Genomic DNA, 22,371 nt, shown 5'->3' on the forward strand with positions numbered 1-22,371 from the left:
ACACGTCGATTCACGTGCCGATTCGGACATCGATTCTGATGTCGATTTTCGAGCGTCAGAATCAGGCGGAGTCTTGAATTGTCGAATCGGCTCTGGAGTCCATTCAAGTTTAACTTTATTTATACCAGGGTGATTGGACAAGCGTGCTCAAGGCTTAGCAGACTCGTTCCTCAGGCCTTCCCGCATCTCCTCTCTTACTCGGGCCTGTCCCTTTACCACCGCCCCGCGCGTCGCGCGGCATGACGATTGTGTCTCACGCAATCCTTGTTGCCACCTCCTTTAGTGGAGCCAATGGCCTGTGTCTAGCGAGACTCGGTGAGAACGGTCTCTTTGCTTCTTCTCACTCAAATCACTCATCTCACTAGGTAGACCATCCGTGTTTACTTTCTTATCGATAACCCTCACTCGAATCACTGATCTCGATAGCACACTTATTTTGCTCGCCCATCCAATTTTCTGTACCCTCCAGTTGTATAGGCGTTGTGCAACATGTACTTGGAGCGAGTTTGGAGCTGTTTGGTTTCCCAATCTATGGGGTCCACCCGCCCTTGCAGTAGGGTCCTTTTTTTCTGGCCAATTCCTCGCCGGCTGCGTCACCACGAGACCTGAGCTGGGACAATTAGACGATTCGTTTCACCACCAAAATCCTTTGATTTGTATCTTTGTTACTAGGGATCGGCGTTGCCGATTTTGACCTTGCTTGCTTGTACAAATATTGAAATCTATGACTCATGATATAAACATAAACGTTCAGTGTGATACAATGACACTAGTACTGACATTTCCTGGATACTTTCTTTGTATTTATATCTTCCCCTTGTGCTTGCACTCCTCTGCCTCTGTATGGATTCTCTTAGTAATAAACCTAACACCGACCATTACAGGAGTTGCCATGAGAGGAAAAGAAGACAGCAGACGTGTCTGCGTTTATTTCGGCCACCCTGACACGGTTACCCGCGTGGCCATGAGTTGAACTTACCAATCACACTGCCTTCAATTGCTTACACACCAATTGAGCTCAATGTTCTTTGCAAATTGATACTGAAAGGTGTTTGAATGGCATTGCATTTTAAGCAATACTAGTGATCTGGGATATTGGACACACAGAATTAGGCATTTGTGCTTTGTTCTTGAAAGTTAAAGCAAAGCCTATTTGCATGGACACTTCGTCTATGAACAAGTGGTCGATCCCTTCCCACATTGCAGTGAGGTCCCGCTGTGTCTGGGTATTTGCAGCTGATGAGCGCCTTTGATTTAACAGAAGTGATGCATGTAAGGCCATACCCGAGATATTTCGAGCTGCTACTCCCATGTATGAGGCGAGTCTGAACCGTCGTGCTTGGTTCCTTCTGACGAAAAAATCTTTTAAGGTGTTGATGGCTCTTGACTTCCCTGTTCCTGCAGGTCCTCCGTATAATGATTCAGGATTTTTCAGACGGCTGTGTTCTGCTATTATGTTTATGCCATGCTTTCCGAGGTAGATCAACCTGCAGTTCATCATTATACGTCACAAACTGATGATATGTTTAGATTATGAGTATCACTTGCGCAGGAGAAGGCTGGCTTGACTCAACAGTTCCTTTCGGAGTCTCAGGATTTCCCCCTGTTGGACAATGCAAGAAAGCGCTATACATGTCATTTCCATTCGATCGTCGTTGCGGGATGGGATGGAGCTTGTACTTGCAATTTCAGACGGTCGTCCTCCAAATGCGAATCGTCAACCACTCTTAGACGGATATTTTGCGCAGAGCACAGTCGGGACTGCTGTTCAGTATCTTGTGCTCACAGATCCAAACTGTGTTCTTCCTGATTTTCCATGCGTGCCATGGGACGACGCTATTCTGATCACTCCACAGAATAGCGTTCAAACCTACTGGGATGAAGCGGCATCTACTAAACATGGTCGTTCGTCTGGGAATATTAAATACTTATTTTGTGCGGAAGATTATGTCCATCACAGACAGCTGTCAACAGTCAAACGATTCGCAGTGGCTTCATTATCTTTTGATGACACGGATAGACTCTTGACACAACTGACAGTCTCCCTTCTAATGAAAGCTATGGTGACGAAGAATATTTATACCTGTGCAGGCGTGGCGAATGGATCAAGAGGAACGATTGCCGGAATCATGTTAGACAAAAGGGAGACATGGTTTGAGGCAACCACGAACCAAGGTAGCATTTCTCTTATGTTTCCTCCTGCTGTATCTGTCATGCCTGATATACAAAGATTATCCAGAGGCTTAGTTACCATGTTTCCAGATCCAGGTTCCTTCACCATCCGCACTTCTACCTGTGCAGAGGTGCAATGGCATCAATTCACCTTAACTCCAGCATATGCTTTCACCAATTTGAAATCCCAAGGTCAGGCAATAGAACGAGTTATGGTTGACCTTGGGTCATCACAGTAAGCTGATGCAGGCGGGATACTGGGAGGTAAATTAAAATTAAGGCAGAGGAACTCTAGGAAAATTGTCTCGTGAGTCGGCAAGGCTATTCAGAAGGATTTCCCGTCATTTATCTGTGTAAACAAATCGCAGAATTATCGGTTCGGTATATGACCTTGCAAGCAAGTTGCCAATACTACTAATCTACATGTTGTAAGAACGGAGCGATTTCCAATTGGCGTCGACGCCATGTGCGCGCTCCACCCGAAACCCCTCTTCTGCTACAGCTACAATGCTACATAATTGGCAATTAGGGTATGATAAAGAAGCATCTCGAAACAGTGGTTGAGTGTGTGGGCGATTTTTTCTGTGTGCGTGCACTTGTTGCGTTTGGACCGCCATATACTGTCCGAATTCCACTTCGTCAAGAATTCTAGCTTTCCCTTCATCGCACATTGCTGACGTGAACGTTTCAAAAGCTCTCTTCTGCGAAAAGGAGAGCTTCTCACCTATGACAGCACCTAGATGAGCGGTCCGTGGCTACCAAAGGCGAGGGTAGTTTTGTATTTCTCAACTACTAACGCGTTCTACTCTGTATTTGTGTTGACACCCTTATACAAGTCTCCAGAAGTGTGTTGGCTACTATATCCATATCTTGCACCTTCCTCACCTAATTGGCATCTTGTACTATACAGTACCTACTCGTCTCGCATCAAGCCACTGATCGTTACATAATGTACGATACATGGCGTGCGTCTCGTCCTCGTACCTACCTCAGCGTTGTTCTACATCTCGCTGAGGTATGTTAGTACAGTTCATAGTAGTTACATTCACTGACTCGTACCTAGACTCTACTCTAGGTGCTCACTAATATCAGCGTTGTTCCACATCTCGCTGAGACTCTACTCTAGTCTACAAAGTGGAGAAATATAATGCTGCCTCCTGAACCCGAATTTCACGTTCGGCTTTTGCTGCCTGCCAGTCTTCAGGACTTTCTTTCCTCAAATCATCTGCAGTCCGGAAGCCATATCTAACCCACCTTATCAATCCTCCCGCAAAATATTGAGTGAAGGAAAGGCGTTTTTCCCTGGATGAGATCGACACATTGCCATGTCGTAGAATTGCTGAAGGTATGAGGATGGTTGAACCAGGGGGAAACTCAATGACCAGCCCTAGGTCAAAAAGAACCAAATGTCCACCCTGGGTTGGGTCATAGTTTCCTAGAGCAGTGATGCTGCACATACCACTGGCGAAATTTCCATTGTCCGTGTGGCCATAGGTCACTGTGGCAGGGCCGAAGTTGAACGTTGCTGCGGCGAACGCACTGTTTCGAAAGTTCCATTTCAAACTGGGATGCTTTTCCAAAAGAGAAGTTCTGGCGTTGACATACAGCTGGTGTACTTTTGGCGAGTAGTGGTGCAATATACCTTTGGAATTCAGTCATCGCATGGACTGATCTCGAAATGAAGTGCGTACTGCTTCCAAATCCGGCAAGTCTTTGGATGGCCTTGTTTCCGAGGAGGGATTGGACGGCCGTTCGGTTGCTCTTGGAATGTAAAAGGTTTCCTGGAATCTACTCTTGTTCAGCTCACAGTCATTGAAAGCTCAATGGATGTTTGGCATTACCTGTTGTCCGCCACCATATGAAACTCCCACTGCAAGGCATGGATAGCGTCCTCTCCGGTGTTCCTTGTCAACATCTCTGAAGACGCACCGTCCTCTTGCCTCCTCCATTGCGTCGCAGGCTGCCTCTGCAGTATCTTTCCAAGAATCATCTTTAGGCCGTCCTGCCAATACGCCGATGATGCGTTTGCCGTTGTCCAACAAAACATGAGGTGTGCTGACATATCCCTACATAAGGTCTCTGGTTTGAATACGCAAAAATAACCTACCATCCATCCCATTTCACGAGTTTAAATCCCTTCTGGAGCAGGCTGTCAAGCTCCTGAGCGCCTTTATTGTTAGCTTGAACACGCTTCCCAACATAAGCTCCCTGGGCGATATGTAACTGGTCTACTGAGAGAGTAGTAGCAATCGACGTTGGAAGATGTTTGATGGCAAGCTTGGCCTTTGTCTGACACATACTCGCGTCCTTAGCGAGCTTCTTACGGCGACGACGCTCTCGTTTCCCTTTCTGTTTGTGGCTGCCGGTGTTGTTCTGCGCGTTCCCCTGATCCATATGTGTCGCACCACTCAAGTGCTCTTGACTGTGCCCATCCAGCATGTCTTGCTCGTCTGGCACACCTGCAGACCCTCCACCGATGGGAACGGCAATTACTTTCCCTCCCTCCCACCCTCTTGACGGGTCGGCAACCTGTGCATCTTCATCATTCAAAGCCCTATGGATGAGCGGTATTATGTCCCCCCTCGGTGCACAGTTGGACGGTTGTTATATTTACAGACGGCTGGATGCTGGCACGGACCTGCAGTATGGTGATGAGTGTCTATTTGAATGATGAAATAGAGACAATGCCGTACGTCCTGATCCAAGACCCCGGGTGATCCAAGACTGTCATTTGCCATACCTGCTGCAAGATGAAGCGATTGCACCGAGAGATTAATTTACAGTCCTTGGCATAATGTTCCGTACAACCAACGATATGTTTGGTCGTGTTTTTGGTACAAATATGTTACGTGTGTCTCGCCCACAACCGTCTGGATAGTGTTGCCGTCGAGGCGAGTTAAACTCGATGCGAAATCGATTCGGTTCGAAAACAACCAAAATTGTTTCAACTCGTTGGGTTCGAGATTTACAATCGATTTGATGTACTTCATACCATCAGCAACGAGACGACAAGCAACCATCGTCAAGTCCGAATCCATCCGTGCATCGTGTCTCCCCACCCTAATCTACTCACCTCCCTCCCTCGCCCTCGAGAAATCCAACCATTTGAGCGTGTGTGTCGGACATGGAGGATATCGGACGAGCAATGACGGTGGCACTATATCATGGTTCTCCGACGTCGAGACAGAATTCGTATTGTTGCTGGGTCTAATAAGAGCTAACAGCATGTCAGATTTGAATAGAACCGCAACCAATAATATAATATTACCTTGTCGAGCGATGGATCTCGTCGCGCGGCGAATCTTGATCACGAGTATTGATGCCTAACAAATTATGGATTTCCATGCTTTGTGCAGCGCGCTCATCAAAGTCACGACCCCGCATGACACCACCAAGAAGGGTAAGATTAACACCATCACGATTTTGCACTGCGATGGGCTTGCCCATTGCCGTTCGTAGTTGATGGACAGGATCCCCAAATGACTTCTGGTATTAGGCTTGCTGGACGGTATATTGCAACGAGCATGAACGTATTGGTTACTAATTTTCGATATCAGGATGTACTTCTTTCACACTAGCGAAAGGTATTTTTTTAATGTGAATGTCTCAGAGTGTGCTTACAGTGAATTTGATACAACTTGGTATTGGGGAGGGGCAACACCCTGCCAATTTCAATCTCCGACAGTGACTAGTCTAAAAGGGATTACCACTAGTTAGGCGTTAATGGATGGTCGCGTAATGTATCTACCGCTACAGCTCAAACACATCGCCGGTTGCTAAAACTTGAAGGGGGACAATGGCGTGAATTCCGAATCCAATTGTATTCTTGGTGCCACTTTTCAGAAAAACACGGTTTAGAAGGGGATGCATTCCAGCACAGGAGGCAGACAAGCAAATTTTTATTAAATTCCACCAAGAATACAATGAACGAGTAAATCTTGTGTATTCTAGATGGTCATTTACACACCAGCGCAACGTAGTGGGGTGCGAGCGGTAGGTCAATGATTGTGAAGATTCGCTGCTGAATAAGCATAATAAACGCATCGCGTCGCGTCACATGGAACATCCTGACACTCTGCAGACCCAAATGCCAGCACGATACACAAAGCACGACCGTTGGAAACCTTCCAGAAAACGGACAATAGCTCAACAGCAAGTCACATCACGCATGAAAGCTCAGAGCACTCACACAAAAGGTCTCCTGAAGGAAAACATCCCTCCTGCAGCTACAGTTTCGTCCACCGAATTAACCCTACCTGATGCAATCCTCCCAACATCAAAGAATTTTCACGTCCGCTACAGAAATGAGCGCCGATGCCACAAGCGGACCAGGAGTCATGTTGAAAGGCTGGAGGCAAGCTTACAAGAAGCACAATCGGCTGTTGTCAGGGCTGCCTCGCAGACTCGGGCAGATCAACAATCACTCGCAGCTGCACAAACGTCACTCACAGCTGCAAAGAGTGAGGCCAAACACTTGCGAGAGCGCAACGAGATCCTCACCAAACGTAACCATGCTCTCGGTATGCGTGTTTCTCGCGCACCTCTCCAGAAAGCACACGCTGTCAAGAAGGCCACTGCTCGCACTATAGCACAAACCACAAAACATACAACATTTGCCCTGACAAACAAGAATATAATCACTGATACTGTCCGCGACACAATCTGCGAGCTCGTAGCAACACACGACGTACCAGTATCGAGTGTTCGAGGTGTCTTCGGTGTTATTGCAGATTGCCTCGGTATTGCTGTCGAAGGAGATGTTAGTACTCACAGCATTGGTCGTGTGCTGCAACTTTCGCTCAGTTCGTAACTCCTCCGACAACATTCTCGACCTCGGACCCCTTCACGATAGGCTTATTGCCCATGTCCGGACACTCATTGGTAACATTGAGCTTGTTTTTGGTGCGGACGCCACGTACGAAACAGCCACACTGGACAGAAAGCAATTTGAGCGGCCAGAGGCGTTTTACGCCATTCAGCGGGTTGCCCAGGACACCAAATAATATCCTTACCTCCGCCCCCTCTTCACTGCATTCCTTGAAGGCGCACTGGAAACTCTCCTTCGATTCTGCCGTGAGTTTGCCCCTGATGGCACAATTGCCCAGCTGTCACCAGGAAAACGGGAGCTCGCACGGATGAATAGCACCAATGACGCGAACGAGGGTGCGTTAGGAACCCTGCGAGTTTCGATGCGACACGCTCCTCGGATGTCCCTCACCCATTTCAACGCTCGTCTGAAATACAAGAAAAATCAGACTGGGACTTACGTGAAGACTTCTCTGGGCCCAACTGCACGAAAATACTTGCGGAAGAGGGCCCGCATCAACGATACTGCAGGAATGGAGAGGAAACGAAGGATTGCACAGGTAGAGTATGACAAATATGTAGTCCAGCGGAACCGCGAGAAAGATCAGAAGAAAAAGGAACGTCGTGAGGCTGCAGCTGCGAAACTTGCTGCCGTTGTGCCTCGTCTTATGCAGGAGGACATCAACAAGATGCGCGTCTCTGAGCTGGACCTGCAGATCCGCTGGCATCGCCAATTCGACTCACAAATGCCCGCAGCGAAGGACCTTAAAGGCAAGAAAGCACCGGAGAAAAGGGCCATTCTGGCAGCTGCAGCAGAGCGGCTTTCTAGTGGGGAAGTAGGACCCAACACCGACGAGGCTGCGACGATGCAGGAAATTGAGGGACATGACACCACCAATGTTGGGGCTCTCTTAGGGGACTCCGATGAAGAAAATGACTCGTAGACAGCCACTCCTCTTAAAATTTGATAAGCTCGTATAATCCACCTCATCTATAGTTCTTGCTGATGGCTCGGCGACCTAAATTCTTGTCGTGTAGGTGTTTGGTTACATGTCTACACCATCTCGTACTTTATTGACCACGTATTTCGCCGATACTTGATTACATAATATCGCACTTTGTTTGGTGGCGCTGCGCCTCCCCATTGCTATAGACAGCCTAAAATTTTAGTGAGGTTTGAACTGGCCATATACAAAAACTCCGTTCAGCCTGCATCTTCGCAAAGGTGTGTCTGATCGGGATCCCATGCACCAGGGGTGCCAAAAGGTGTTAGTGTTCGGGATTCTCCGAATGCACGCCTCTTGAAAATGGTGCTTCTGGAGAAGCGCACATCAAGTATATAGTGTACCATAGCCAATACTCTGCCTTCATTCCTTCCTTCTCTAGAATGCCTCCCAAAAGACCCAGACAAGCAAAAGCAGGTGCGATCCTGAGCGGCATCTCACGTGCTGGCCCAGGGGAGGCAGACATCGGAAGCATGGTGCCACAGGATCCATCCAACCACTCTAGAAACCACGAGGAGCTACTTCAATATCCATCCACTACCTTATCCAATATGCTTGGGATGTATTGCCACTTGTGCTGTGATGGGATACAACCTGGATTCCAACACCAGTGCATCAACTGCAGCGCTCTCATTTGCGAACAATCCGTTCCTCGGAGCAGCGGTTGCATTGTTCTGTAGTGTGCAGCAAGGAGGAGTTCCTGTGCCCAATTTGTGCAAGGACTGGACAGAAGAAAGATTCCCCTTTGCCCCAAGGTTGAACTAATCAATCATTACAGGACACACGCATCAAACGTAGGTAGAACCTACCTTCTTTTTGTGTGTAATACTGAAGATCCCTTCCAGCTGTTCATTCACACCTTGCCGATAGCTCAGGGTGTGTGCGCGTCCGAGTCCAAGAACCTTGGGGGTGGGATCGAGCTTATGCATAAGGCCATAAAGGCTGGATGTCCCCCGAATTATTTTGTCGTGATTGACACGGACTCGGATGAGTTTGCCAAAGGAAACGCCGTAGGCTCAGACGTTGTCGCAAAATCCCTTGGTAAAGAATTCATGGAGTGCATGGGAGCAGCCTCTTCTGCTGCAAGGGGTGACACAGCTGTCAATGTCACGGCAACCGGGAACAAGCCGTGGTGCGATCTCACTGCCAAGTCCAGAGGAGGACGGAGGGCTCTCCTCCTGGTCGGCAGCCATCCTGCTATCAGGCTCCGTCATCACTTTGAATCACTTGTGGCGTTGGTGAAGAAGTAAGCCACTCTCCTATAATACACGAATAGCCCTCACTCACAACGCTTCAGTGACAGTCTTCGTTCTTGGTTTTGGCGGTTCTGGTAGCTCCACATCTCAAATATCTCATACCGTGCGCTCCCTCATTGTGGAGACTGGAGTGTTCGGACAAACCAATCCATGGTCTGCATTGAGGGACATCCTCGCGTCGAACCACCAAGTCTTAGACTACACAACTGTTGTGGTGTTGTACGCGACCGACACCGGTGTCTCCCGCCAAATCGAATGTCGTCAGATTGGGAAGGACATCCCTGCATCGCATGCATTTGGCTACGAGTTCAAGCTGTGCGGAACAGCTGGATGCGATCCAGGGCTAAAAGGCATGCAGGTCTACAGCCAGAGGGAGAAAGTCCGGCTTCGGTGTACCTTGTGCCACTGGAGGTCTCCATGGGTAAGGACCGATGAGGACAACGAACACTTCAAGAGGGTGAACGCACTCACTGCGCCTCAGATATTCTGGCACCGTTTCCCCCCCTCAAAAGAACTTCAACAGTTTTTCATCAAACTCGAGCCACGCGAACCAGAAGGAGGAGACAAGGGGGTGAAGGGTGGAGTCGCGGAGGGGAGGAGAGAGACAACCACCTCTCAGCAGCCACATCCATCGCCAATTGCACATTGCCTTATTTATAACGCGAAAGGACGCTCGCGGCTACGGTCGCTTTTTCGAGTCATCATTCATGTGAATCGATTGGTGTCACAGATACAAATATCGTAAAGATCAACCCAGACGAGTCGCGAGATGGAGGCGAGGGCTACAAATACAACCAGACAGTGAAATTGAAGCGATTTCTGTCTTTTTTCTGCTGGTCCTCGAATGCCACAAGTATTAATACAATCAGACGAGTCGCGAAACGGAGGCGGTCAGTCCACTTTCTCTTTTCCTTTCCCTCCCTTGTTCTTCCGTCCGTTCGTGTGCTTGTTTTTCTTGGTGGGGTTGGTCGCGACATCGAATGTTGAAAAGCCTGCAATGGCTGAATCGTCTTTCGACATGTCAGTGGAGGTCGTGGAGAGTATTGGGATAAATTGTTCTTCGACAGGTTCATCAGATGGATGCAGGGCCTTTATGGCTTGCTCAATGAAAACTCTATAGGGAAACAAGCAAAAATGAGTAATTTTTCGAGATTTGCCATTTTTCCTGTCAACTCCGAAAAAGATTACGCCATGGTCTCTATTAACTCCCGCTACAGTTTATTCTAAATTTGTCCGATAACTGACCAATAAGAAAGCTCCATACCGGATATGTAGGGCTCATATCTGAACTCTGTAATTTTTGATCAGCCACACTTCATGCTTAAACTATGAGGGGCACCACTGGACAAAATTAAACAAATAGTTGCACGGTGAAAATCAAAATTTTCGACTGAAAACCAATCGTTTCTAGCTAAATTGTTTTCACTTCACAATTGCAATGTCCAAGTGCAGCCTGCCGGATTATCCCGGTTAGATTCGTTCGTTTTTCTCTCCGCCACGACGTCGAGGTCGTAATTCATAAGCAGGTGACGTTCTACCTGCTTGCGTCCCAACCCAGGCTAACGCTCGGTTCAACCCAACCTAGTAGATCGTGTCAGCGACTCTCGAGTCAGACGAAGCTGGAAACGCTACCCAGTACCGACCACCACTTCTGCCTCGGCCGCAGGCAGCGCTGGTCTAGTACTTGTGCCTACTTAACAGTAATGCGAACTTCATGTTTTAGCCAACATTAATGACATTTCCCGCTCTCAGATCTCAGATCTCAGGGTTGTTTTGAGTTTTTTTCAGTCGCGTTGTTCCAGAGAATGTGCTTGCCTCCATCAAGCATATAATGCCCTAGTAGTGCATACTCTCATTCCTCGTATCAGCAGAGGCTAGTCCCAACTACTTCGTCATGAACAACCACAGTGCTGCTCGCAGCCGCCTGCTACAATGTGGCAGCCATGCAGTCTACCAATGATCGTCGCCTATCTCATGCGGCCATGCACCGTGGTCAACGAAGTGTCACTTCCGGACCATTTGGTCATTCTTTGGTTGGCCCCGTAGGTCAAAGGGGAGTTCAAGCAAGCGCTCTGTCAGATCTAGTACACCAGCAACTGATGCACTGCCAGTGACCTTTAGACTCTACCCGTACCATACCATACGTCGTACAATGTATTCGAAATGTTCAACGGTACGGTACGGGTCACTGTACGGTCATACGACCGGCTATGCGGTCAAACGGGAGATGAAACAACGTCAAATTGTAATCAGAACTAAAGTGCAATATGAAACATGCCAATGGCTCGTTCGCACCAGCTCCTCCGACTGCATCGTTCATCGCTCGTGTTCATAGGCTCCTCCTGCCAACAGAAGCCTCCTTCCCTCCTTCGCATACGCTTCCAAATCATAAACATATGGCGTCCTCTATTACATGCAGCTGTAAATTGGCCGATTGCACTATGCAACTCCCGCAGTGTCGATTTCGAGAAAGACTCGGTGCCTGTCGCTCTTATATACGCTGACTGTGAGAGTGAGTCAAATACACACCAAACCACCAGTGAAAATATATGAAAGCAATGAACCCGGAAGAGTTTGTTCTTATCAAATGGTGAGCGAGATAACTTGGGGGAGCTTTCCGTCGTGCTAAAAGGGTGTCAGCTTTGATTCGATACAGGATGACAATGTTGTGAGGCCTCATGCTGGGTTCCAAGACCCGAACACTCTAGAAGGAACACCGCTTCGGAAATCCATTAAACTGAGAGCTCTGGTATTCTAAGATTAGAACACGTATTGTCAAGTGTTGTTGCCAGCGACTATCTTGCATATGGGACGGTGGGGTGGGGGAAACCCGGTGAAGATGTCGACTCAGTATGCTGGAGTCCAGATGGTGTGCAGGTTACAAAGATTTCAGCAGAGAGTGATAGGTCAGACCCAGTGAAAATAGACAAGAAAGAGGTAGATACGTGTAGATATATATGGAAGAAAATTAAGCCTATAGATTTTATCGTCGCGTTTTGAGGTCTTTCAAAAAAAACGGCACTTTTCGAGACGAGAAAAGATAGAAGTCGAAAGGAAATTTGTATCTTTAGATAGGTCAAAATGGTTCGATTTGGCTCGGAAAATGGTACCGATACAGACCTAATGCTATTGGTAGATGGGTATCACTGTGAATTGCTGGTATTAGGGAGGTATTATAATAGTGGGGTCGCTCCTCCCGCCATCCTGACGCCAATGCTATCGGGCACACATCCACCGGGATCCCGCCGCCAGCCATGGTGCTCATTCTCGCCGTCCTTGTTTTGGTGCGTCGAAGAAGAGCTGACCTGTAGTAGTAGAAGAACCAGCTAGTACAGTGGCTTATAGAACCAGTAGGCACGATGACACTCACCTACGCCGTGGCCTTTCGTTTGTATTCCTGGCATACTGCATTAGCGCGGGAGGTTCTCCCCGATGTAGCACGTACCTCCTTGATACTTGTAGACAGATTGTTTCAGTAGAGTGCGAATGCACTAGCCGGTTCACGCTGGTGACCATTTGCTTGCCAATCGAGAGCACACAGATTTCTACAAAAACAGATCAGAAAATACTATTAAGTAATATCAACTGAGACATACCGAGGCGTTACTTTCGTGCCAATACACATTGGTTTCACACTTGGTCGACGAGCCTTCTTCTTAGCGGGCGCAGGTACAAGCACCTCTTTCCTGACCGAGAGCGATGCTGCTTCAGAGTCAGGGTTAGTTGGGGTCATTAAGGATGGCGTAGGTGTTGACTAGTTAGAAGGGACTGTAACTGCCGGTGAGTTGGTGTTAAATGATGTGGAGGGTATCGCTGTAGTCATGTCGATGGACGACATGATGGTATAGAGGTAAGGTGTGTAGTTGTTTGAAGTTGAAAAAGGAAACCCACTAAGTACCTTGTGAGTTCGACTCGTATACTAGTACATATACATACCATGCTACCAAACCCCTCCAGGATTTTTTTGATATCGATTTTGAGCCAGACATCGAAGGTTATGAGGCAGATACCAGGTACATGACCTATATACTATCTAATGAAATTCCTAACGGACATTTGAAGTATATGCGTGTCAGACACCCGGTCTGACACACCTACAATGACACCATCTGATGATATGCTTCTAGATCCACCATACTGGCTTGCAAATCCAGAGAAAGAACGTCTGTTGAGACTACGTATTTTTGAAGCCATGTCTGTTTTTTTGTCGGATCTCACACACCTACATATAAATCAGTCCTAGGAGCACAACTGAACCTCTTGCACCTATTGCTGAAGAGCCAGAGACATGCCGCTCCTCCACAGAGCTCTACCACTCAAGCAGATACATGAGGACGATCCTGACAGTGTTACGGAGCCCGAGAGTGAGCTTGATGTGCCCCCCAAGCCTGTCCAGCCCGTCCAACCTGTCCAACCCCTCGAGAATGATCCTGACAGCATTACGGAGCCCGAGAGCAGTGACATCGACATACCTTCATCAACTTTGACAGCTACACTCAAAAGGAAGTCATTTTTCGCAACACCAAGTCCACCACCCCCAAACTCTATCTATTGGAAGCATGTCTCACGTGAAGAGGATGCGAGATGGTACGATCGAACAGGAACAGATGATAGCTTTCGAGCTGTTCGCCAGATGAAACAGGAACTTGAGCAGCTTTGAATGCGGGGGATAGATACAAGGTTGTAGTCCAAATTTCTAGTCCTCATCAGCTACTATGTCCTCAACACCCCCCATCTGAATAATATCCAACCCTGGCCGTTCAATGAGGTAGAAAAGCATGTTGTCAATGCCGGGAAAATTATGTGGAACCATTGCTACAACAGACTGTATAGCAGAAACTTCGACGAGCTTTAATAAGGCGTCACCACCATAGTGACATGCAACAACAGTTTGAAACGAGCGACGTAAGAGTTCGGCATGTGGGGGACTAAACTGTGAAACAAGTGCGAAGGTCTTTGATTCATCGTGGATCGTCATATTGAAATAGAACAACACTTCAGCAATGCTCATCTCTCCGTCAATTGATAGCTAAAATGAATGAGAACGCTAGCTGGTGAGCATATAAAATAAACATTCACCTTGACATTGGGTGCTATGCGAGGTTGCCATGACATGGCATTCTCTTTCCAAGCCGAGCGAGCCACTTGACCATTTGGAACACGAAGGCGAGCCCATCGTGTTACAGACGGAGCTGCAGTAACATCAATCCCGCAGGTTGACAAGTAATCGAGAATGGCACCTGCTTCGCACAGACGCACAGGGTGGGCATACCGTTCTCTTCGACGTAGCAAGACGTAGCCATTTCCGAGGTCTTGTGACCCCCCATGCTTTTTCCACGTTTCCTTCGTCAACACAGCCCAAGGCCACATAGGTTTGTTGTGGTCAGGATCAGCTCGAAAAGTCCCGCGCCAAAGTGGAATGAGAGTGTCGCCGGCATTAATTGCGGCAATATGCATGATGTCGGAGCCAAAACAATGAGGTACAAGCAGGATACGTTGACCGTCGAAGCCACAGAAAATACTGGGCTTCGTAATACCTGTCTCAAGTCGTGCAGCCTCGTATTGTGCCATCGTTTGGCAGCGAATCAGTCGTTCCATGTTGTCATGGTAATTGTATGATCCAGCTGCAGGAAGATGATCAATTGGTATATCGGGATGGTCACAGCGTAGTTGACGGTGAAGATCAGGCTGAAGGAGGGCTGGATAGTATGTTGGAGCGCCAGGTTTATGTCTCCCAGGTAGTCCACAATACAGCCGACATCCCATTTTCCGTGGTGGCCAACGAGGCCCGTAAGAAAAGCCATGCCGGGACCATCCGCCGTCGCAATGAAAAGAAATGGATTAGATCGAAATAGGATGTCCTTCGCACCATCCCAGATCAGTAAGCCTTCCGTCTGGATCACACGAAGATGATGCAGGCCAGGGAACATGAACGAGTCCAGATTCTTGGGCTTTTTCGGACCTGGAATGATACCACCTGGCAGGACGTACTTCTTCTTGTACCTCTCCTCCGGAGCATGATCAAATATGACCCAGATATATATCCAACAATCACTCTGTTTCGACTCGAAGAGTTGCGCACCATCAATCGACAGCATCAACACAGAATCGCCGTCCTTGATCTTTCCGGACCGACAAGCATCGAGGTATTCCTTGCCGTGGAGAATATCTTCGTATACGCTTGGAACACCGCCTGTCATCTTCAACTCCTCAAAAATCTTCTTGGTTTGGTCTTCGCGCCAGCGCATCTTCTGTGCCTGGTCAGGATGGCGCCAGAGCGCTTGGAGCTGGGGGCCAATTGGAAACGTGTCATATCGTTGACGTGCAACCTTTTTGCGACCGGTGCTCTTTTTCATGTCCCAGCGGTCCTCTCCGCATCTAGGACATTGGTCAAGGTGGGCAAAGGGACCTGTGAAAGCAAGACAGGTATTGATGCACATATCACGCACAATCGGGACAACTCCGCTGAACTCTGCGACGGCTCGTTAAATGCGATAATGGGTGTAAATGTCGTCCTCAGGATGCCGTTCCATTGTTGCATCACGGATAGCATTGTAGGCTTTGATTGTAGTGTCAGCGAAATAGTACTTTAACGATTGTATAAGGTCAGGGTTGGTAGCATCAGGAAGTTCTCGAGGAGGGTGTCGAAGTCTATGGATTGCGTCGTCAGGTAAACGAGAGTCTGGGTCGTCGAGTGATGCCTTTCGTAGAGCTGTGATGAATGCCATGGCGTCTTGAGCATCATCGAGTCTTGCCATACGGCGGAGCTCCTCGAGGTCCTCGTCTGTCCAGCCCATTGTTTGAGGACGGACTTCATCCTCTGGGTTGTTGACATCTCCGCCCATGTCTCCAACTCCCTCCTGCTCTTCGTCGTGTTCATCGCCACGCTCTTCGTCACGATCATGCTCTTCACTGACTTCTTCCCGGTGCTCCTCCTGTCGCCCATATCTAAGCTCACCATTGTCATTATTATCGACCTGAAAATCTGAGTGTGATTGTGATCAGAGTCTCGGTCACGATCAGACAGGTATGGTCGTGTTACCTTGCCCAAAGTCATCCCCTCCGAAGTCGTCACCGGCTGCATCAAGTGTATCGTTGTGATGATCTATTTGACGTGAGTCGTCGGCCATCCCATCATCCTCGACACGAGGTGTATGACTAAATCCGGTACTGCTGACTTCAGTCTGAGAGTCTGGTGGCTCCAGCGGGGGTACAATATCATCCTAGTAACCAGCGATTAGTACTACGGTGAGTGCTGCAATCTATGATAAAGTGGCACAAACTAACCTTGGATCTATTCGGAGCTGGAAACTCTCCTCAGTGCGTGATTTCTTCAAGTTGCTGCCACTCGATCTGGATTGTTCTTCTGTCTCAGATGGACTCGGACGCTTGCTTGACCACGATAGAGGCGCTGCCAACAGATCAGATGCTACAAGACTTGGAGGTATGGGTGGCAGCAGTGGGACAATAGAGGGAGGAAGAGGATTCTGTAAGTTGGCAAGTCTGCCAGGCCGATGCTTGTAGTATGCTGTGCGTTTGACCTGCTTAGGTTTTCCGCAGTTCTTTCAAAGACATATATCACAATCGCAGATGTAAACGACGGCAGTGTCTTGTGGCCGGTATATAACAGCCTGGAGATTGTCCATGGTATGGTATGTGGTGACTTAGAGAAATTTCGATCAGTAAGTGCAAGGCGTGATTTAAGATAAGCATATGTATGCACGACGCAAACACGTAGCAATGTCGCAAATGTCGCGCAAATGCGAAGTTTGCCAAATGCACTGTGCAAATTACAATACCATTCTTACATTTTTGACCTTAGCAAAGATTCTTTGCGTTTTGCACAAAATTTGAGTTTTGCCGTCTCGAATTTCTTAGATCTGTATCTACCTCAATTTGTGCTTAGACGTCTATCTTCACGTATCGGCCTGATTCTTGTCGATTTTCACTGGGGGTCAGACTTGACCGGACTCAGACAATTGTTCACTGTCACAAATTTGTAATGTATGAGAAAATCAGCTAGCACTGCGGTCTGTCAAGCAAGAAATTGGCTGCCCTAAGTGATGTGGCACTCGGCCAACATCAACCATCCATACACCCACACATAATAGAATAAGAAGTTGGGGTTAGGGTCCAGAACGCGAGTTGGCTGCACAGGGCTCTGTCAGGATCACTCTTGCTTACTATACAGGCCTAACAAAACCTGTTTTTCTGCGCGAACAACTGCAGGTTCAGTAGCCAAAGGTGTACCCTCCCAGGAAATACAGCTCGTCTCAGAATTTTACCCTCCCCTGTACAGGATGTTGGGCGCACCCCACCTGGCATCAGTCCAGCATAAGCCAGATGCACCTCCGAATTCCAAGAGGCGTATGCTAGGTGGTTGGGAACAGGGACAAAACACAACAAACATACTACATAGATAGGCGAAGTACATTGATATCATGGATCACAGCTGGTACTAAGCCCAAGAGTACAGGGCATCATATTCTACAGGGAGGAGCAGTTGGCAACATAATTATGCAACCAAAAAGGTGAGCCTGACCTTGTCTGCAAATTCAGAGTGCGCAATACCTTCGTCGTGATGCAATGCATGCCTATTACCAAGGTGATTATAGCCGTAGTAGCCCTGGCAGCTAATCCCCCCCAAGGCATTATAGCCCCAGAGCATCCTGCCTTGTACAAGGCAGAGGGAGCACTGCACCTCCGGCCCTCTACAATCACCACCCCACAGAAGTCAGCAGGTCACACATCCCATGGGAAAACGTGACAAATCGGTCACAGTACATCAAGTGCTGCCCTGTGATCAAGCCATTGACTTCTGGAGGTGCAGATTGCAGGGGACAGGATAGTAAAGGAAGGCGTATGTTAGGCGTTGGGATAAGTAGAGTGACGTACCATAAAATGGGCTTCAAGTCCTGAGCATCTGTTGGATGGATAGGTGGATGGATGGATGGATGGGTGGGTGGAAAAAGAAGATCAAACAATAAATCAACCAAACAAACAGGGGCAAGTACAACACGCACAAACCAAATGCCATTACGTAAGGGAATGTCACCATGAACTTGGCTGATTCGCAGTGGGTAAGAACGTGCATTGCTCCCTATAGGATGGGTGAGATGAGCCTTGGGGATATGAGGAGAGCAAGCTGCTGCTGTACTGCTGAAGGATCTGTGTCCTGGGGCTGTGGTGGAGGATACAACAGTTGAAATTTCTTTACTTCAGATGAGTATATAAGACGGACAGGGGCATTGGCAGCGGCGCTGTGACAGGCTGCTTATACACCTGGTTCTCAGCCACACACTCTGATAAGGCAAACTGTGGAGTGTGCAGGAACAAGCACCCAGCAGCCACAGGGTCATCAGCCATGATGTAGGGATAACGTGCGATGTGTTGTTCTCTACCTTCACAGACGTGGGCTATAGTCAAGGAGAGCCTGGGGAAGGGGCGACTGCTGTGAAAGGGAGTAATATGAACTGAAGTGAATAGAAGGCGGGGGGAATGGCTAAGGCTAGGAATAGCTGTGTAAACATAGGACAGGGTGGCTCCACATGCTGTGAGCCAGGGAGGATAGGTCACATGCAGCTGCAGGAGTGAAGGGCGAGAGGCTGAGAGAGAAGGGTAGGTGACCGCAAAAAGGAGAACGAAGGCGGTGAAATCCCGCTCCCTCGCAAGCCCCCGGACTGACACAATACTTCCTTTCCCCTAGATAGAACGGCCATGAACATAACCCCCGAACGCTGTATCAAACGCATGAACATATCACCTGTAACACCAACCTTCTCTCCTCTCCTCTATTCATTCGAAAACTGTACAACCTCTACTCGTCTACACGGAATCTCCTGAAGCGGTGCAAGTCAACGTCCCTGTAATGGTCATTAATGTTCATCTGACCATTCATCCAAACCCTCGTTTACCCACCCACCGATTCCTGTACCTGATCAATATATGCGACGGAGTACACGTTCAATAAATGCCACCATAGTTATACATATAAACGCACGCATACATAGAGTCATCTCATCAACACCGGGTGGTCCATCTAAAACGGCTGGTGGGAACGGCGGACTGCTGGGGGTACGCCTCACAGCAGGGCATTTGGGCACTCGAGATGCGATAGGGACACTGGGAGTCCCCTAGACTAGATTGTAATGTCTTACATAGAGTACTTCTCTGCAAAGGACAGAAACTGGATTTTTTAAAAAAGAAGGAGAACGAAGGGCGCCAGTGGGTGACTGGCGGTGCTGACTTGGATATTACTTCCCTTTTCCCACGGTGACAAGGTGGCTGGTATCGAGACTACCCAAATTGAAATCTCAAATGGTTTTTGGGCCCCGGGTACACTAGAGGAAAGGGCTGGACTTTGTCAGCAGGAACCGTGTTTACTGTCAAGTTTGAATGACTGTCGTTTGTTTTACAGTGTGTTACATATGAAACTGCAGTGCGAATTTTTGAAAAATTCGGCCTCGCTGCCTTTACTGGGGCTTTTGCATCCAAATTAGGCAAAGTAGCGTCATACTTTCCGCGCGCTTGACTTGCGCTTGACCACATTTAGATACAAAAGTCCCGGTGAAGGCAGCGAGGCCGAATTTTTCAAACATTCTCACTGCAGTTTGATATGCAACACACTGTAAGCTCCCACGTATTGTCGTGTCATGTGCGATCAATATGAAAATTAGTGGGATATTCATTTACCTGCTCATCAGCAGTCTGCTTGATATCTGCAGCTGACGCCATCATTAGCCGTGAGACAAGGCTCCCTCTCGGACGGCAAACCTAATACAACAATCTTGGCAGTTTTGACGTATTCCTCAAAGTAAGTGGAGCTGTTCATTGTGTTGTCTAGTCTAACGAATGTATAGAAACGAGAAGGGCTGTCTACAGCACTAGCTTCCCCTCATGCTCATCTCCTGTACTGTCACTCTCCTCGTCATCTCATTGTTGTTCATCATTTTCTTTCATCGTCGGATCCTCTTGTCTTGCACACCCTCTGCTTTAGTGTACCGTGGAAATCCACCGAGTTATCCACCTGCGTGGATATCCACCTAGTTATTCACGTGAATAACTAGGTGGATAACTCGAGGTCAAAATTGATAGGGTGGGTTATGTGAATAACTCAAACAACAGTATACAAGCGCAGGGTTACGCTAAATAGTACTAAATACTCTTAAAAAGCTTAATGATCGAACACTGCGAATCTACAAGCCTATTTAGTTGGTGGAATGTCAAGCAATGTTTGTTTGGTCGAACATCGACGTGAAAATTGAATGGAATAGTGTGAACTTCAACTTAAGTCATTCATCCCCCCAGCCAAGCTTCGTAATTCGTGATCCACAAAACTTTCATGCAGCAACACCTCAAAGATAAAGATCAACTAGGACAATGTCTCAAGGCACTGCCACCGGACATTCCAGTCTGCTTGCCTTCCTTGTCTCAATTTTGTGCCTGCTGTTGTGTCGCTTCCCCCGCTACCCACGTACACTTTGTGTAAAAAAGTTTGATATAAGTTGGGCAAAGTAAACTCATGATTTCCTGATGCAGGAGTGAGTGTCCTGTTGTGAAATATGTTGCTTCCAAATTCATCATATTTCGCGCGATTCTAACCGTTCTGGACATGTCCAAAGTTCAGCGGACGAAAATCAAATGCGAGTTGTGCATTGCGTTGTTTATGTAACGATACGCTATCTACAGCTCTTGATTTCCCAAGAGTCTCACTATCCAACTTTATCTCTGTCGACCTGCCTCTTGTGGGTTTTAACAGGGATTGATCTTTTGGTCCAAGGAAGTCCAAGGTGGGCAAACTAATGATTTGGAGATGCACGGTCGGCAGAGAGACACAGCGTTATCTGTGGGTATTATCAAATTATGCGTCAGTCCTCATGATTATGTACGCGCGGTAGAGCAAAATCGAGTCAGATTCGCTTGTCTTTCCGGCTTCATTTCCTTCAACGAGTCTTGTGATGTGTCTTCCATTGTAGATGCGAGAGAGTGTTGAGTAAGCCAGGGCGGTCGCAGTTTAAAACGCCTATATAACGGTTGCCCTTACGGCTCCTCTGCTAATCCTTTGGACCATCCACCCATACACAGTACTCATCACACAAGATCCATGATGGCATCGTCCATTGAATTCGCATTAAGCAAACACTGGGAAATATATGGTACTTCTCTTTCAACATATGTTGCTCGGGCACGTCTCACACCTAGCTACAGACCGCATCTCGCTGATCATAGAGAATGAGCCGACATCTGGAGATGAACAAGTGCCGCATACGCTTGTGTTGTACATGATCCGGAGCATCATTCGCCCTTCTTTCATTCTCGAGCAGATTCCTGATTTGCTGGACCTCATAGCCACGGCTGACGCCTTCAGAAGCCATGCAGTCGAGGGATCTTCAGTTGCGCTATTACGGCAGGAATACTACGCAAAGGAACCTAGCTCTCACGCGACACTGCTCACGGCAAAGGAGCTGAAGAAGATTGAAGGTTACGTTGGGAGCAAAGAAAGCGGCAGGATGCATTATATGTCGCTGGTCAAGAATCTGTGTATCTTGGTATGTTTCTCAGGTTTCAACGTCGAGTCCATCGTAGCTTCATTCCATACAGCACGTTTATTACCTTGCGACATCGCAAGAGTCATGTATGCTCGCGGAATGTCTGAATGACTATTTTCCAGGATGCAACATGGGCCAAAGCATACCATCTAAGCTGCTGTTTTCTAGCGGACTCTCTGACAGCGAGAAGGAGATAATGGAAAAAACATATGAAGAATGCAAGGGGTTGATACTAGAACTCGCCAAATGGGAGGAAGAGCAAGGGCACAGACAAAAACAGATGGGTGTGACGTAGGTCGCCGTCCACTGCATTCATGATAGAGATTAACAGCCCTCTGTAGGTTGAGCACAGAAGAGGAGGACGCATTCTTGCAGGACTTTGGAGAGAAATTTCCTTCACCAGTGTCTGAGGAAAACCTGGCTTCAGATATTGAAGAGTACTTGGATGCTGTGGAGGAAATGCTTTGCACGTTGGAAGAATATTTCCCTTCCTCCAACACTCTAAAGGGATCGAAATGGGAGATTTGAGCTGTAAAACCGGTGTGGGATTGAAATAGTAGACCTTTCTATGCGTGTGGACAGTTG

General features: G+C 47.8%; 10 protein-coding genes across 10 annotated transcripts; 6 read left to right on the top strand and 4 right to left on the bottom strand.

The window, feature by feature from the left end:
* Positions 1-1,156: 1,156 nt before the first annotated feature.
* DFJ58DRAFT_626879 (uncharacterized protein) lies at positions 1,157-1,471 on the bottom strand (the record flags this gene model as incomplete). The annotated part of the gene is made up of 1 exon (XM_041381125.1): positions 1,157-1,471. A coding segment is annotated over one exon (315 nt), but the record flags the coding sequence as incomplete, so codon positions are not given.
* Positions 1,472-1,667: 196 nt separating this feature from the next.
* On the top strand, positions 1,668-2,411 carry DFJ58DRAFT_663500 (uncharacterized protein; the record flags this gene model as incomplete). Its single annotated transcript, XM_041382371.1, has 1 exon — positions 1,668-2,411. The coding sequence occupies one exon, from the start codon at positions 1,668-1,670 to the stop codon at positions 2,409-2,411; it is 744 nt and encodes a 247-aa protein (XP_041241601.1).
* An 888-nt stretch (positions 2,412-3,299) lies between these two features.
* On the bottom strand, positions 3,300-5,619 carry DFJ58DRAFT_730319 (uncharacterized protein; the record flags this gene model as incomplete). Its single annotated transcript, XM_041385877.1, has 8 exons — positions 3,300-3,814; positions 3,864-3,960; positions 4,014-4,227; positions 4,280-4,726; positions 4,791-4,810; positions 4,866-4,912; positions 5,246-5,379; positions 5,441-5,619. 8 exons carry the CDS (start codon positions 5,617-5,619, stop codon positions 3,300-3,302), a joined length of 1,653 nt encoding a protein of 550 aa, XP_041241602.1.
* Positions 5,620-7,178: 1,559 nt separating this feature from the next.
* DFJ58DRAFT_663507 (uncharacterized protein) lies at positions 7,179-7,922 on the top strand (the record flags this gene model as incomplete). The annotated part of the gene is made up of 1 exon (XM_041382373.1): positions 7,179-7,922. A coding segment is annotated over one exon (744 nt), but the record flags the coding sequence as incomplete, so codon positions are not given.
* A 443-nt stretch (positions 7,923-8,365) lies between these two features.
* Positions 8,366-9,983, top strand: DFJ58DRAFT_730321 (uncharacterized protein; the record flags this gene model as incomplete). The annotated part of the gene is made up of 4 exons (XM_041385878.1): positions 8,366-8,544; positions 8,761-8,776; positions 8,828-9,228; positions 9,317-9,983. 4 exons carry the CDS (start codon positions 8,366-8,368, stop codon positions 9,981-9,983), a joined length of 1,263 nt encoding a protein of 420 aa, XP_041241604.1.
* A 1,273-nt stretch (positions 9,984-11,256) lies between these two features.
* On the top strand, positions 11,257-11,885 carry DFJ58DRAFT_798492 (uncharacterized protein). The gene is made up of 3 exons (XM_041390682.1): positions 11,257-11,289; positions 11,348-11,565; positions 11,594-11,885. Exons 2-3 carry the CDS (start codon positions 11,506-11,508, stop codon positions 11,789-11,791), a joined length of 258 nt encoding a protein of 85 aa, XP_041241605.1. The 5' UTR covers positions 11,257-11,289; positions 11,348-11,505; the 3' UTR covers positions 11,792-11,885.
* An 825-nt stretch (positions 11,886-12,710) lies between these two features.
* Positions 12,711-12,971, bottom strand: DFJ58DRAFT_730322 (uncharacterized protein; the record flags this gene model as incomplete). Its single annotated transcript, XM_041385879.1, has 2 exons — positions 12,711-12,783; positions 12,835-12,971. The coding sequence occupies 2 exons, from the start codon at positions 12,969-12,971 to the stop codon at positions 12,711-12,713; spliced, it is 210 nt and encodes a 69-aa protein (XP_041241606.1).
* A 555-nt stretch (positions 12,972-13,526) lies between these two features.
* Positions 13,527-13,898, top strand: DFJ58DRAFT_730323 (uncharacterized protein; the record flags this gene model as incomplete). Its single annotated transcript, XM_041385880.1, has 1 exon — positions 13,527-13,898. The coding sequence occupies one exon, from the start codon at positions 13,527-13,529 to the stop codon at positions 13,896-13,898; it is 372 nt and encodes a 123-aa protein (XP_041241607.1).
* A 1,218-nt stretch (positions 13,899-15,116) lies between these two features.
* On the bottom strand, positions 15,117-15,678 carry DFJ58DRAFT_717251 (uncharacterized protein; the record flags this gene model as incomplete). Its single annotated transcript, XM_041384343.1, has 2 exons — positions 15,117-15,132; positions 15,230-15,678. 2 exons carry the CDS (start codon positions 15,676-15,678, stop codon positions 15,117-15,119), a joined length of 465 nt encoding a protein of 154 aa, XP_041241608.1.
* Positions 15,679-21,344: 5,666 nt separating this feature from the next.
* Positions 21,345-22,314, top strand: DFJ58DRAFT_730325 (uncharacterized protein; the record flags this gene model as incomplete). Its single annotated transcript, XM_041385881.1, has 4 exons — positions 21,345-21,393; positions 21,446-21,786; positions 21,839-22,077; positions 22,128-22,314. The coding sequence occupies 4 exons, from the start codon at positions 21,345-21,347 to the stop codon at positions 22,312-22,314; spliced, it is 816 nt and encodes a 271-aa protein (XP_041241609.1).
* Positions 22,315-22,371: the final 57 nt, after the last annotated feature.

Source organism: Suillus subalutaceus, assembly GCF_016647625.1.
Source record: "Suillus subalutaceus strain FC151 chromosome Unknown DFJ58scaffold_87, whole genome shotgun sequence".
Lineage (NCBI taxonomy): Eukaryota > Fungi > Basidiomycota > Agaricomycetes > Boletales > Suillaceae > Suillus > Suillus subalutaceus.

Excerpts from the sequence above, each read along its gene's own strand:
- DFJ58DRAFT_798492 (XM_041390682.1), top strand. The coding sequence starts at position 11,506 with ATGAAACATGCCAATGGCTCGTTCGCACCAGCTCCTCCGACTGCATCG. Across the intron at positions 11,566-11,593 it reads CTGCATCGTTCATCGCTCGT|CCTCCTTCCCTCCTTCGCAT; the intron begins GTTCATAGGCTC and ends TGCCAACAGAAG.